At 41.8% G+C, this 15564-nt stretch overlaps 1 protein-coding gene across 1 annotated transcript in view; it reads left to right on the top strand.

Annotated features, from left to right (window-relative positions):
- The window catches only part of CEP350 (centrosomal protein 350kDa), a 59781-nt gene that overhangs the window by 6410 nt on the left and 37807 nt on the right, over positions 1–15564 (top strand). The window contains 9 exon segments of the mRNA XM_009871663.1: positions 576–688; positions 3484–3593; positions 6487–6634; positions 7451–8106; positions 8775–8896; positions 10362–11410; positions 12717–12870; positions 14069–14226; positions 14972–15161. Coding sequence (XP_009869965.1) covers positions 576–688; positions 3484–3593; positions 6487–6634; positions 7451–8106; positions 8775–8896; positions 10362–11410; positions 12717–12870; positions 14069–14226; positions 14972–15161 — 2700 coding nt within the window.

Consider the following 15564-nt stretch of genomic DNA (forward strand, 5'->3'; position numbering starts at 1 on the left):
CTACAGAGGTACGGGGGTGCAGGGTCCCTCCTCGCCGGTTACGTGGGGGGAAGGAGCGGAGCTGAGTTCATCGTGTCCACACGTCAAAGGGTGGGCACCGTGTCCACCCATCAGAGTGTGGACGTGACTCAGTTGTGTTTGGGCAACGTGGGCGTAGTGGGAAGTTTGATCACAAATATGGACAAGAAAGGAAAGAAGTTCTTGCAGGTTTGTAGAAGTGTGGATTCTTTTGAAGATCTTCCTGTCTCACAAATTACTATAAAAAAGAAACTCTCTGTATTAGTGTTTGGGCTTATTTCAGCGTGCTTTTTTATGGTCCCAGGGCTTAGTAACGTTGTATTGATTGAGAAAGCATTTCGCTTTTTTAATAATCTTTTCTTCACCCAGTCCGCTGTTTTTCAGCTGTGAGCAAGTGGCAGACTGGTATATTGTGGTTTTTTTTGTTTTGTTTTCTAATTTAGCATTAGAAATTCAAGCAGTTCTTTCTTACTTGGCAGTTTCCCACCCCTTCCACCCTGAAGAAGCTTTATTTACATTTTACACAGTTACTTTAAACTCTTAAATTGTTTACTTTCAGGTTTCAGTTGTCCTGAAACAAAGATTCGCGCTCCAGATGGAAAGATCTGGCGCGAGGAAGATTTTCGCGTTAGTCGGGAGCGGTACAGAGATTTAGCACTTCAGTTAACAGGTGAGACACAAACTGAATGGATTAAACCACGCAACCTTCTCCGAGAGGCAGAGACTGTGTAAAGTATCAGAACGTTACCTTTGGAGTTTATTTCACGTAAAAGGGGTGGGAGGGAATGGTGAATGCTAAAAGATTAGAAAACCGTGACTCATTCATCTTTGCTCAGTAGTCTTTTGAAAAACGTGTGAAGTAGTGTCATGGCAAAGTGGCAACACTGGAGAAAAGGTTGGTTTTTAGGTGATGAGTTCATTTAGCAACACAGTATTCTGATGCTTAAAACTATGAGTAAAGGTGATTAAAAAAATGCTGTGGATTTGCCTGATGGTTACACTGCTAGAAGACTGAGACAGTGATACCTGCTTTGTGTTTTGAAACGTACTGCTCCAAGAGCTGGTCTTTATTTCGCTCTGGAAAACTGTAGAACCATTGGCAGCTCCTTTCTCTGGACAATCTGGGGTAGGATGCCTGAGTGTGCTTTTTGGTTTGCTACACTTGTTACGCTGGACCCATGTAAGGTGTAATTGCTTTTGACTGGCTGAACTGGGGGAGGGGAAAGATACCAGATGAATAAAAAGGGAACAGAAAATAAAATCCCCTGAGAACCTCTGCTTTTGCAGCTTAAGAGTTTTCTTATTATATATTAAAAATAATTTTTCTCATTGGTTGAAACCTAGTTAAGACTGGAGGAAATGTGATGAGATTGTAAACCTCCTCATACGTTGATAGTATAGTGACTGGTATGGAAATTAGTAGATTATTTTGCTTGTACAGCTTGATAAGACACAGAGGAATTTTTCTGGAATGACGGAAAGTTCAGGAAGGACAATAAAATTGTTTTGCAATACTCTGTTGAGCATCAGTCCCTCCGTTTAATGCCAGATCTCTGAAGACTTTGAAGCTATATTAGCTTTTTTTTTTTTCAGTTTTCACAAGCATAGTGTGAGTGATTCACAAGGTCTCCACAGAAGTCCAATTATTTCAAAAGTTTTCTTGAAGAGGTCCAATTAAAAAGGCATTGGAGTTATGTGTTCAGTGGGCTTCTGTCTGCGGAAGGAAGGAGCCGTGTGTACGTTCACTCCTGTCCCAGTGCCCCGCGTAGAACAGCTGTCACGGAACGTGTCTCCTTTCTGACCTGAACAGATGATATTGAATAGCTGATTTCAAGTAACTGAATGCTGGTGCTGCACATAATATATACTGTAAATGTATTTTTAGGTGGTCAGATAATCTATCCATATGTTAATGATACAGCGTGTGGAATTTTGGGTGTGTACAGTTGTATTAAAACTTCCATCATCTCTGGTACTAAAATAAGCTCTAAGATCTCTAGTATCTCCGGCAGCATTGTTCTTTATTGTAACAGAGGTTTTGGATGTGAGCATACGGTCTTTATTTTGGTGTAGCAGTTAGACTAAAGATGTTGTATGAACCTCAGGCTTCCAGTAATTCTGTCTTAAAGGTGTTCAGGATTTGCCGTACTAGAAAAAAAAATGCTGTAACGTGAATAATAAAGGGAGCGGGAAGCTGCCTGTAGTTTCCTGGTATCAGGAAGGAACTTTTTTGCCACTGAAAGAGGTGAGGAGGCACATGCAGCCACTGCGGCCTCTGGTGCTTGGTGCATTGATTCTTTTTGCTCTGTGCTTGTTGTCAGGCTCAAAGACTACTGGAAAATGTGTAAGGAAAGGATATTAAGGGGAAGAAAGACTTCATTCCATTCCAGCATCCTTTGAATAATGACCCCGTTGTTCTGTCTCTGATACTTCCTATGGGGGTCCACCAGATTCAGCTGAAGTTAAGGGCTGTAAAATTAGTTTTGGCGTATGAATGAGGCTTTGGATCTGTCCATGGAGTGGGTTACATCCTGCTTGGTTTAGGTTGTCTGATCACATTCTTTGTAGAAGAGGAATAAGAAAACAGTGGTAATAGTGGCCATGGAGTTCCTTATCTACTTTGGGGATTAAGAAAAGAGCATCTTCCAGGCATATAAACTGAAGTGATTTTAAGAAATCTTTGAAACTGTCCAATGTAGGCTGCTGAGACTGATTATACCGTTCACCTGCACTTGAGCAGTGCTTGTTTCTGCTTTGTACCGTGGGCAGCCCACTCCGTGGGGCGGGGATTGAGTCACATCTCGGGTCTCCTTTTTGGTCTTTGCCTTAATATGAAAACGTGGTCGAATACAACGCTTTCTTTGATAAGTGTTCCTGGCGTCTCCGAAGCCTAAAACCTCATTGTGTTATAAATGAGAGCTGAAGTGATACAGACCAATTCTGTGTTGCTGGGTGAATTCCACAACAAGTTTTGCAGAAAGCAGAGCCCATGGATGTCCTGTCTTCCATGCTCCAGCGTGGAGGCAAGGAGCAAATGTGTTGTCACGCTTCAAGGTGGAAGCAGTGGCTGATGTGTTTCAGGAGGGAAGGAACTGCGTGTCCTCGTGGATCATTAATATGGTAAAATGTTAGTATCTGTAGTAGAAGAGAACCGACAACTGCTCCTATCAAACTGTAAACACTTCTTTTAAAACTGAAAATAAACTTTGTAGAGATATATTGTGGCATGGCTGTGGCTTAGCTGCATTCCAGTGCCTAGGTCAACCTAATTGCAAATTTTCGTGCTATGTGGATTTTAAAATGCTGGGCTGGGAGTAATTGATCTCAATACGTAACCTGGGAGAGTCAGTGAATTTTATTGTGTTTCTCTGAGTTCTGATTTTTCAAGGTAAATGTTGAAACAAGCCTGTTATTCTATGTTCTTTCCTGTGGGATATCACTTAACAGCTTTTGTTTCTTTTTTAGAGGATACAACAGTGAAAGGAAAACCCAGTGAGAGGAACAAAGAGAAAAAAGCAGCCAGACTGGTGCGGAAAGTGCGAAAACTGACACGGCTGTCAGGTACAGAGCCCAAACAGGATGATTAGCTCTGCTGTAGAGAGAAGACTGTCACGTGTCCTTCAGAGGACATGTCTTAAGATATAAAGAAAAAAACAACCCATCTTTCTTCCAAAGTCTTCTCAGATGTGCAGTAACGCTGTTGTAGTGTGTTTGTAGACTTACGCTGTGTTGGGCTTGTGGATGTTTTTGTCGTTGGCCATGTGTGATTTTTTGGGAGGGGGGGAATTATTTAAATTTGTGTGTCAGGCCAACACAGAAAAGGCAGCGATAGTTCTGTTCTGGATCCTGCTTCTGTTTCGCTTGTCTCGAAGCTGGTTAGAGCCTGACCCCCAGCTCAGTGAATATTGCTGAGAGGAGGAATGGAGATGGGATCCAAATCAGTGCCAGCAGGACTTGCCGAGTTTCCCTCCTCTGTGGAGAGGGGCTGCAGCCAAAGCTCCTCTCTTGTGTGATGTCTCTGTGGGGAGGCAGAGAAGAGGATGCCCTCTGCCTGCTGGTCTTTTACATCCTGGGGCAGGTGGGTGCTGTCCTGCTACTTCAGTTCCGGCGTGATCCATTCCTGGCTTTTTCAGTTAGTGGAAGAATGTGAAAACACGCTCTCTGACAAGGCTTACAAATCTCAATATTTATAAAGAAATGTTTATTTCTTTTACCAATCTTTTTAAATTTTCACTGCTGCCTGGAATTTCCACGGTCTATTAAATAGAATTTAAAGTATTTAGAGAAGAGGGTGTGAGCAGGTTGCTGTAAAGCAGTGCCTTACAGTAGAAAATGAAATTCGCTACATGTGGAATTCTGTGAGCACGTCTTAGTTTTTCCAGGAATGTTAACCTTGATCCTGTGTGTAGAAAGACAATTACAAAGGCTTTCACATCTGCTTCATATTTGGTTTTAATTTTTGTAGAAAGTGGTTGTGACAGCAATCACACTACAGAACATTTTTTTTGTCAAATACATGTGACATTAGGCACCTCTTGCACCTTTTAAGGTTTTATATTTCTTCTTACGTAGTGACCCATAATCAGTAAATGCTTTGGCAAAAAAAGCTGTTTAAAATAGTTATTTCAGCAGAGATTTTAGAGAGTGAATATGCTCTTCTGTATGCTGTAAATCATGAAGCTGTGTGAATATTTTGTAGTAAAGAATGCTAATACTTAAAAGTAAAGTGATAAGTCTGGATTTGCTCTTTGCTGATCAATTCATACTTAAGGAACTATTGTGAGCTCACTCCGTGTTTGTGACAATTCCAAGTGAGGGATGAGCACAGAGATTACTGCAAGTTTTGATGGTAATGGTTATTCTTCATAATGGATAAAATGTGAGGAGAATAATGCCTTGAAATCCCTAGAAGACAGCAACCAGATCTAAGTGGCCTGTCTATCATGGTCTGTCCTCCTCCAGTCACAGCAATAAGAAACTGCTTACCATAGCCAAGGCTATCCATAGCCACAGCTCATGTTCTGCTCTCGTAGCACGTTTTAGTTCAAACAGCTGACTTGAAATGGGAGATGAGACTTTCCACGGCCTTTTTAAACACACGCAAAAGTAACTGAGAACAGTGAGTTCAGCAAGAGAACCCCTTTGGCTGATACGTCTGTTTCAGAGTGGCTTGTAGTGACACGTTTCAAGTGACAGATTTATAAAACACTTGGATAATTTACAGTGCAAGCAAGGAGAATTGTTAGTAAAGAATGAATAGTAGGATACAGACTTCGGACTGAGCAGGTCTCTTCCTCCTGGTTTAAAATAACGAAAAGAAAGCGGCGTGGGAGCTGAGAACTGGGGTTGCTGAAACGCTGTTGGTCTGCAGTCCTGGGTTTCACTTGAAACTGCTTTGGTACCACGTCTTCAAAGCCCTGTTGGGCTCACAGTACAGCCCCTTTTCGTTTGGCGGTGTTGTGTTCGTGCCGCAGTGTCTGGGTTTGTTTAGCCAGCGCTGGGAGAGGTAGAACCTGCGACTGGATGGTTAGAAACCAGCTGAAAGCTGGGTATTCAAATTAGGTACTTTGCTAGCAATAAGGTACTGCTACAGTTAGGTTGTTAGTAATTTTCTTTCCTATATGATACTTTTCACCAAAGTTCTTTAAGGTCGTTATTTTTCAAAAATAATTATTAATAATATCAGAAGTTAATGAGCTGAACAAACGTAGCATTTAAGCTAACCAGTGCTAGGTAGAGATGCTGCCATTCCTGGTTTTTGTAATTTAATTATATGTAGGATGATAAAATAATGCTAGTAATGTTGTGATTGGGTTTTTGTCACCTGTAAGGTAGTCTGTTCTTGAATTAAGTATCAGCTAATAGGATTTATCATAACAACATACAGGTAGAGGACAGTGAGTTAACACTGACTTAGAACAACTGCAGCTTGGTATTTTTTAACCTTCTCACCAGACACATATCTCAACAATTAATTATCTGTAAAAATCCCTGTGGGTTTTTTTTTCCCCTAGAATATCAGCTAATGTTCTTTAATATGATTTTTCTTATCTTTTACCTTTTTTTATCTTTTTATTACATACTTTTTTTTCTTACTTATTTAAGTGGAGATGAACAGCTGCTCAGACCTCTACCAATATTTCCTCTCTCCCTCAGTAATATTTCCTTTTATGTTTTAGACCTGTGTAAACCCTTTTTCTTTCTCAGTTTGTGTAGGGCTTTAATGTTTTACCGTATGTCTGGACCTTCACGTTGTGTTACGTGTAGGCGTGAAGCGGCAGCAGTCGTGCGAGTCAGCTCTTGAGTATCTCCGTGGTGCATCTCTGTTGTGACTATTTTGTGTAACTGCAGCTGTGCCACTTACACAGAACTAAATGGTATAGAAATGATTAATGGTTGCAATAAATACTTGGGTTTGACATGTTGGAAAATCCATCTAGTGCTTGACTTTTATTTGTTACTCATTGTGCAGGTGGAAACTATGAAATAAGTGCATCCTCCTGGCGGGAGGGACAAAAGCTCGTAACGAAGATACTGGGTCCAGCTCCCAGAATAGAACAGGACAGAAGAGCTGTGTCTAGTGACAGAGCAGGACGAGAGGGAGCTGCCAAATCTGGTGAGTTGTACTTTTATCACAGAACTTCTTTTGTTGTTCACGTTTTATTACATAACACTGCACGTCTGCTGAATAAAGCAGACTTCTGAGACAGAATGTACTTAGTTTCTTATTAAAATAACTTCTAGTTTTAACCTGGGATTCGAGCGGGGAGAATTTTGCTCACCTTTAGGGTTGGGATGGGTAACCTCTCTTGGTGGGTGGATTATGATCTCTTCTTGGTGTCACGGGAAGCCTGCCCTACACATGTGACTTGAGGGGCTCAGGAGCTCTGCAAAAAGTGGGAAATAGGTTGCAAACCAAAATATGGATCACCTCCAATCTGCCTTTGCCTCCTGAAGCTGGCAGGGAAAGGAATGGCTCGCAGTGGTCCACGGGCCAGATGAATTTCCCAGATGTTCTGTGTGTAATGTGTAAGCTGTGGTTGAGCATCCCTGTTTTACTGGGATTTATGGGGATTATAGATTTTTCCAGATCTGGTATAACGTTATCTGTGTGCATCAGAAATCTTCACTGATTCCTCCACTGACCCTTTTCTGAATTTATCTGGAATCTGACAGGGCATGTGAGGAACACGATAGCTGGTGTGCTGCTTACACCTGTGAGGTGGTGAGGTTGATAGGAGTATAAAGGGTGGGAGCTCAGGCTGAGCAAAGGCTGCTGAATTAGGACTAGGACTCTGAGTGAAGCAAAAGCACATTTACAGCAAGATCTGCACTCCTCCCTCCTCCTCACTTTTGCCCCTGTTTCAGTGATGACGTGTAATTTCCTGTAATTGATTTTTACCTGAAGCATTTGATAAGTCTTATTCTTTAGCAGGCTGTATTGGAAGGACAGGTTCAGATTCTAGACTGGATGTTACCCATAAAACCTCTTCAAGAAGTTTTGAAAGATCAAGAAGTAAAGTACGGTCTGAGAGTAATCTGAAGAAACTGGAAGCTGCTCTTCCAGATGATAACCAGGAAGATCATGCCTCTGTAAATAAGGACTTCTTGCCTGTGGAGATACGTGGAATTCTTGATGACCTGCAGTTGGATTCCATGAGTACAACGCAAGAGAAAGATGTGGAAAAGCAGAATCAGAAATCTGTTTTACCTGCTCAAAATGCCAGGAGCCACAGTCCAACCAAAAGGAAACCGGACAAAATAGGTGCCAGTGAGGAGCCTCAGGTGATCTCTAAGAAACGTCACTATGATGTAGATGAGGTTCGTCAGTACATCATCAGGCAGCAAGAGGAGAGGAAGAAGAAGCAGAATGAAGAGAAGAAGGCACAAAAAGAGGCAACAGAACAGAAGAACAAAAGACTCCAAGAGCTCTACAGAAAGCAGAAGGAGGCTTTTACTAAAGTGAAGAATGTGCCTGCTCCTGAGCCTTCAGCAGCCAGACAGTTGCAGGAAACCTACTCTAAACTACTGCTGGAACGGACGCTTTTAGAAGAGCCACCTCAGCTGCCTACGGTGCAGGAAACACAGGTATCGCCGATTCACACCTTAATGTGTTGGCAGTTGTTTGCAGGAATAGGAGGTGTTATGTTTCGGAAGGTCATGGCTTGTCCTGGTGGGTTATCAGTCAGGAAAAAGGATGCAAAGAAAACCAACTGCTTTTGCTTAAAAATAGTGGTTCTGATCTAGAGCCTCCTTGCTAGTGGCTGCTTTTTGGCACGACAAGGCCTACTAGAGAGGTGAATGGACGTCATCTTTCTGTTTATAATAGCTAATATCCAGAGTTCTTCTTCCAACAGCAGCTATAAATGTGTGCTCTTAAGAAAACAGTAAACATCAGTCAAACCGTGAATTGGAGAGCTTTGAAGTTGCTTTCAGTCAGTGGACAAACTTCATCAGTAATCAGTTAAGTTTGCTAATCAGAAGCTGAATATGAAAGAAGGTTAATATATGGTAAAAGACTAACAAGAATTTGATGTATTTGGCTGCACTAGTTCAGTATGTCAGCAAAGTATCATTTCCCAGTATGTTCTGCTGGGATAAAAACGGAAATATCTTGCATTTTTAAGCCTTTGCACGGTAGGGCAGGTGTGACACTACACCCAGAAACGTAAGCCTTTTCAGTTTTAGTGAGATAAGAGCTTCTAAACTGCTGCAGAATTTTGAAAATGCATTTTTCTGGTTGTCTTCATTTCCAGCCCAGACCTGGCTATCAACCATCTGGGGAATCCGACAAAGAAAACAAGGCTCAAGAGCGTCCTCCTAGTGCATCTTCAAGCAGTGACATGTCGCTTTCAGAACCACAGCAGCCCCTACTGAGGTGAGCTAGTGCGGCCTTTTGCAAGGGTGGAAAATACTCTGATTTTCATCTCTGAGGGGTGAAAATAGCTAAGGCTTCTAATTTCGGGGTCTAGTGAGAGTAATTGTCTTTATGGCTATTATAATGTCTCCTCGCAGTAAAGAGGAAGCTCATGCAGGAAAGCATATGAAAATGTTGGCGATGGATATTTGGTGAGTCTGTAAATGAATAAAGTGAGCGGTCGTTGTTAATCTGTTGCTGATATCAAGAGGATGTGCGTTTCATATTGGGAGACTCTTATTTTCTCTCTCACTGCCGTTGAGCAAGTGAAGCTTGATAACGTGAATACATCTGTTGATTTTTCTTATTTGATTTTTTCTTATTTTGATTTTTTTCAATGTTTCTGTTCAATTGTTGTCTTGGACTCAGGCCTTCAGTTAGAGTTTCTAAAGGCTCAAACCCCTCTGCTTCGGCTTGGAACTAGCCTCTCCCTATTTCCTTTCGTGCTGCTTTCCTCATTTTTAGTTGTTCAGTGTATTATCAAAGTTTTTCTTACTGTACTTCAAGGTCCCTAACTGAACACTTTAAAGAACTAAAGATCATAAAGGTTCTTGCATATCCTTAATATGCCTGCTGTGGAAGCATGTCTTCATTTTTAATTACGTAGTGATTGCCTGTTTCTTAAATATATATTTGCTTTATTATCTGTACCTTAACTTGCTCAAATCTGTGCCGACTTTGTAAATTCAGTGAGACCTGTTTCCTTTCTGGAAAAATCCAAGGAAATACTAGTACTGCTACGTAGTACTGTGTGTCGAATACGCTGCTAAACCACACGGTGGTAAATATTGCCAATGTAAGGAAAAAATGTAAGTGCTGTTAGTAGGGGAAAGATGAGACTTAAATGGCTGCAGGAGATGTTTGGAGAGCCTCAGAGTATGCAGAGAAGAAGTTTCTTGTGAGAGACTTTCCTGGTTTCCCAGTATTCAGAGGATATTAGAGAAGGAAGGTCTTTACAGAGCTCTTGTCAGGCAAGTGGGAGCTATCTGGAAATAAGAAAAGATATCTTAAGGAACTTTAAACATCCTTGTATCCTCCTTTTGTCTAAGTTTTCTTCATACCTACACTAATTGACAACTCCAATGAAACATGGGCAGGGTTCACCTGGAGGGCAGAAAGCTGAGGCTGATATTTTCTCCCTTTAGAAGTCAGGAAACTTTTGGAAAAGACTCACTGCTGAAAACTCAACTTGTTACAACTCTAAAACTTACACCGTACACTAAAAATGCCACTTCAAATTTGAAAGGTGCTGCGTTGTTGTTTTTTTAAATGCATTTTCTAGCTGTTTACTGTCCCATTTTCTGCTCCTCTTACTCCACCAAAAAATATTTCTTCTTGAAAAATAAACCTGTGGCAACAATACTTTTGTCTAAAATTAGAATACTTGTATAAAATAATCAACTTAAATGTTGACTTTTTGTTTCAGGGGTGATTTGATGGAGCCTCCATGGGTACAGCCAGACAGATTGAGCCCAAGAGTCCAGCTGTCTCACCCTCAAGCTCTTACGGGTTCAAGTGGAGGCCCTTGCTCCCAGCACTGGAGCCTGGAGCAGATGGAGCTTCTGTCGAAGGAGTGTGACGCGATGTTGGCGGGCAGGAGGAACCATGCTGCACCCGTGGGATCGCTGACCTTGATGCCTCAGCCGTACCTGAATTCACCCACACAGCAAAATCTGTTAGTAAAACCCTCTGCTAACCAGTATAAGAGCAAATTAGATCGGATCGAAGCTTTGAAAGCTACTGCTGCTTCCCTTTCTAGTAGGATTGAAAGCGAAGCCAAAAGGTTGGCCGGGGCTGGTATCAATTACGGTACCGTGTGGAACTCGAACCATGAATTTATGCAAGAAAACCAGGATGATGGGCGGTGGGCAAAGGCTGTGAGTCCTCCTGTGAGAGAGGAAAATGAAGATGCTTTTTCGGCCAGAATTCACAAGATGTTGGGCACGCGTGTGTCTCATACAGCCTTTGACGACGACCTGCCTGGGGTTGGCAACCTGAGTGAGTTTAAGAAGCTCCCTGAAGTGATCAGGCCTGCAGTGAGCCTTGGGGTGAGGTCCCCTGCTGCTAACAGGCATGAGGGGGTGCTGGGACATTTATCCCAGAGACAGACGGACTCCCCGGGGCGTGAAAGCCAGGCTTATGCTCCCAAAAAAGCTGTAACTCCTCAAGAGTCCAGCATTGACTCCATCAGCGAAGGGCCTCTCCCGAGTGACGGAAGCCTCTCGGAAGAGGAGGGAGACCAGCACAAACAGTTGCCGCTGAAGATGCTGGAGACGTTGAAAGAGAAAGATTTCTGCATTCGGGAGAGGAATGCTTTTGAGACCATAAAAGAGTTTCAGAAGGAAGCTGAGAAATACTCGCCACTTTTCACTCCAAGTAGCACACACAGCAAGGGACCTTGGGAGGAACTGGCAAAGGGAAGTCCCCACAGTGTCATCAACATCTTCGCAAAACGTTACCAGCTTCATGGAAAAGGTAAAAATGGACAAATTTCTCAAAGCTCTTGTGAATTACAGTTTTCCCAGTCTTGCTACTCCTTACGCTTTGTATTTCACAGGTGTGGAATGTACTTTTATGAATCTGTGTAAGGCTTTTCTCAATGTGCTTTTGGATGATAAATTATTTCCTCTGCCTTCTTTTGCCTTCTTGTCTAAGGAAAAAAAGAATAATAGAACCCCACGCTTCTGGGCTGGAAGAAAATTTCTGTTTTGTATTAGATTGCTCTGTATTGCTAGATAAGTAACCAATTGGTGTGCTTGGTTACATGTAGTAAGGACACCCATAGTTACTGAGTTTTGAATGTAAAGTTTACACTTACTGAATAGAGAATTGCATACTAAATAGAAATTGCCCAGAGTGCGTTTGGAAACGGTTCTCCCCACCATGGAGAGCAGACCCTCTGGAATGTGCATCTTCCTGCTATATCTGCACTCCAGATCATCTGTAATAACACAACATTCCTATTTCAGTTAAGGCAGAAAGATGAAATTCATGTTTTATGCAGCACTTACTTCACGGCATAATCGTGAGTGCTTGCATATGCCCCGATTCTTGCTGTGCAAGAATAATACAGCTTTACTGTATGATTAGAAACATGTAACTTCGGTGGCTGCGTTATGGGGACTTCCCGTTTGCATCTTTGCTCGTAGGAATTATTTGATCATGTCTCCAAGCAGAGCAACAGCTAAAACTCCAGTGACAATACTCAATTTTGAGAAAGTAAGGTTTTAATATATCCTCAGGGCAAGTCTCTTGCTCAAACGAGCCCACTTCAGGTGTTGGTGTCTCAGGGCACGCTGTACAGGTGTCTCGTGCAGGAGGCTTCATTTGGGTATCGCTTTGTGCACGCATTCTTCATTTTACGAGTACCGTTCCTCTTGCCTTGAGTTCCTCGTTTTGAGGAGGAGTGTTTCCTGAGAAGTTGTTTTTTTTTATCCCAGGGGTTCTCTTGATTCTTTTTTCCTTCATTTTATTCCCCTTAAAGCTGTTTGGATGTTTTCTACAGATGGCTGCGCTCTCAAGCACTGTGCTCTTCAAGAGTGTTTTAGCTGGAGTGTGTTAATGGAGTATTCAATAATTTACAAAAAGGAGGAAGAGTGTTCTGGTTACATCGTGTTAAAACTGCCATGGGATGGCCGTGCTGTTGTTTTCCTGACGTTTTTGTGTTTGAAAGGAAGTCTTTTTCACTCGTGGTTGGGAGCATTTCAATTCCTGCAACTTTATTCCCTGCCTGATGCACATTTTCATTCGGTATAATTTTTGTTTTCTGGTCACAATTCAGTGTTTGAAGAAAGGTCGAACGGAGGTTCTCCCCTCCTGCGCCCTTTACTCGCTGCCATGAGCCCTCCAGAGAGCGTGGTTTCCTACGGAGATGATTTTGCTTCGTCGCAGGGGAGTGGCACTTCAACAGACAAAAAGATTGTGCATGAACTCAGGTAATTTGTGCTGCACTTCTTGTAAAAACCAAAACGCAGGATTTGACAGAAGATAGTTAATGTAAAATTTGTTTCATAATATACTGGATATCTTTTCGTTACGGTGTAATATTAGTTAAAGTGATGCGGGTGCTTCCTTAGGACTTTGCAGTTAATATAGCAACCGGCATGGTTAAGATGTAAAGATTAAAGTCAATTATTCCTCTTGCTAATTTTTGGTCTTTTTCAGTCTGGCAGGTAGCTTTAGGCAAGGGTCTTACCCTTTGTAGTCAGGTGAAAACTACTTCTCCAGGTTGTATGGCTGCTGTAATGCTCAGTTGGTTAGTCTTTGTAATTTTGAAAAAAAGAAAACGGATTTGAAAGTGTTTAAAATACCTTCAGTACTTAAATATTTTGTCAAAAGCCTGTAAGGACTTTGAGTAATGGTTCCTCAATGCTTAGTAACAGATACGTAAATCATCTGTAAGAGCTTTGAAACCTTTTGTTCAGACTAAACACTGAAGACTTCAAATCCTAGACTCTTCATCTTACTTCTGAACTCATGTAGCTTCCTGAGTTTCCAAGACCCCTTTTTATAATGAGGTATATTTACGTCTTTTGGGCACCTCGAGGAAGGCCACAAGTACTGTGTTTTAACTGGTGGTAACTTTACCTCAGAACAGAGGAAGATAAAAGGCGCTTTGCATGCTGAAAATGTTGGTTGCAAAAAATCTTTTCTTTGTAATGAGACTTCTTTTGTTGGTATTTTTTAATATAGGACGCATTACCCCGTGGTTTGCAAATCTTTTGTAATCCTTTATTGAAAATCAGCTCATATTTCTGTCATTAGTGGTATCTAGATGCCAGAGATTATGTAAAATACAGTTGTATTTGGAGTCATTCTTAGTTTCTTTGAGTCTATAGTCAAATAGCTCTTAAGAGGTAGTTTGCAAAGGATCGTTATTCTGCATCTTCTGCTGGTTCATCTTAGTGGAGGAGTGTTTCAGGGTGTTCACTATCGTGTCAAACTCCCTGCTGGCTTAGCTGTCATCATTTCTCATCTCCACATAAATGCTTTTCAAGATGGGCTAATTAGTGCAGTTTTAGCCATCTGTCCCCAATTCAAAGCGTGGTGGATTTCTTGTGTGCGGTGTCGCGCGGCGGTTGGCAGCCCTTAGTTAATCCCTGCCCATGTGCTCCCTTCTAGCGCTGCTGGCAGCAGTAACTCAAGCGTTCAGGAGGAAGTTCCTAGCAGGAAATCTCCCCATGAACCTCGATCCGTAGAAGTTGCTTCTCAGCATTCCTCCGGACCACGCTCCGCGGCATCGTCTCGCTCGTCGGCTTCCTCTAAAAAGAGAGCGAAAAAGGAACGTAAGTGTGGTACTAAAGTGCAGGGAGTGGGGTTTTTTTGAAGGAGGAGGTTTTAGGGTTTTCTTGTTAGGAAAACTGCAGTCTTTCTACGTATCTAGAACTATCCGCGGGTCTGTCTGAAGAGATTCCCATAGGCTGCTGAGAAATCTGAGTTAAGGCCACATTTATGAAGGTATCAGTAAGTTTGCCTGTAAATGCTTCATCTTTGGGTCGCAGACAGTTTTCACAGTGCACAAATTAATAAATACACTTCTTCCTGCAGGAGCTTGTACACTACAAAAACATGAAGAAACTTGGTATTTGTTACACTCTTACTGTATATGCAAAGGATGACATAAAGAAAAGCTAGTTTTAAAGTCAATAAAAGGACGAGAAAAATAAGATTGAGCATTCCAAATTATCTGTCTTCCAATTTTTTCCAAATTCTCTAGCTTACCCAAAGCAAGCTAGGCTTTATTCTGATCGTCAGCATTGAAGAGTCAAATGCTTGTTTTCTTTATTTAAACTGATAGCGTGCTAAAAGGAAAGCGAAGTGACAGCTTTGTTGACAGTGGACACAATATGCAGAAGATAACTTAATCTCCTGTAGAAAGCTGCCAAATTTACATTTCTTGTGTGTTGGATTTATAGACTTCTAACTGAAAGGCATCGTTAAGCAGGGAAAAAAAGCTCTCAATGATTTTTGGTGGGGCTCCAGATGGTCGAGATACGATACCAAACATAAACTTTTCACAATGTTGTTACTTCTTAGGGTTGGACTCTTTCAGTGGAAGTTCTCGCCACTTCCCTGTGGAAGAAGAAAAAATGCTCTCTGAGTTGGAAAGGGGATCCCAACAGACAAAAAAGTCCTTATCAAGTAGCAGAATTTCTAGTAAAGATCACGAGCAGAGCCCAGATACAGACAGCACGTTAGAAAATTTGTCTGGACACTCCCTCATGAGGTAAGAAGAACCTTTTAAGACTGTCTGCAAATATAACTAAGCTTGGTAGTATTATGGTGTGTTATTAGAAATGGCTGTTTCTTTGGATATGTAGAAGGAAAGCGACAGAAATGTTGGTAAGATGGGCATGCCCAAAACATTTTTCTCCCTGTGTTTGTTTTAAATATGAAAGCCCAAAGTAGGTGGCTGTAGTAAGAGCAAAAATAAAAGCAGTGATTCCTTCCCAAATGACCCCCTGTTTCTATAGTGGTAACTGACCAGTAGAGATCAGTGTCCTTTCAGGTTCAGTACCTGAGGCATTGAAATACGATTTTCATTTTCTTTTTCTGTGAGAATTGTTTGTGGGGGAAAATAACTTCTCAACCCGTGGAATCATCCTGCTCTTTTCAGTAGGATCTAGAAG

This window comes from Apaloderma vittatum, unplaced genomic scaffold (genome assembly GCF_000703405.1).
Source record: "Apaloderma vittatum isolate BGI_N311 unplaced genomic scaffold, ASM70340v1 scaffold3996, whole genome shotgun sequence".
NCBI classification, from domain to species: domain Eukaryota; kingdom Metazoa; phylum Chordata; class Aves; order Trogoniformes; family Trogonidae; genus Apaloderma; species Apaloderma vittatum.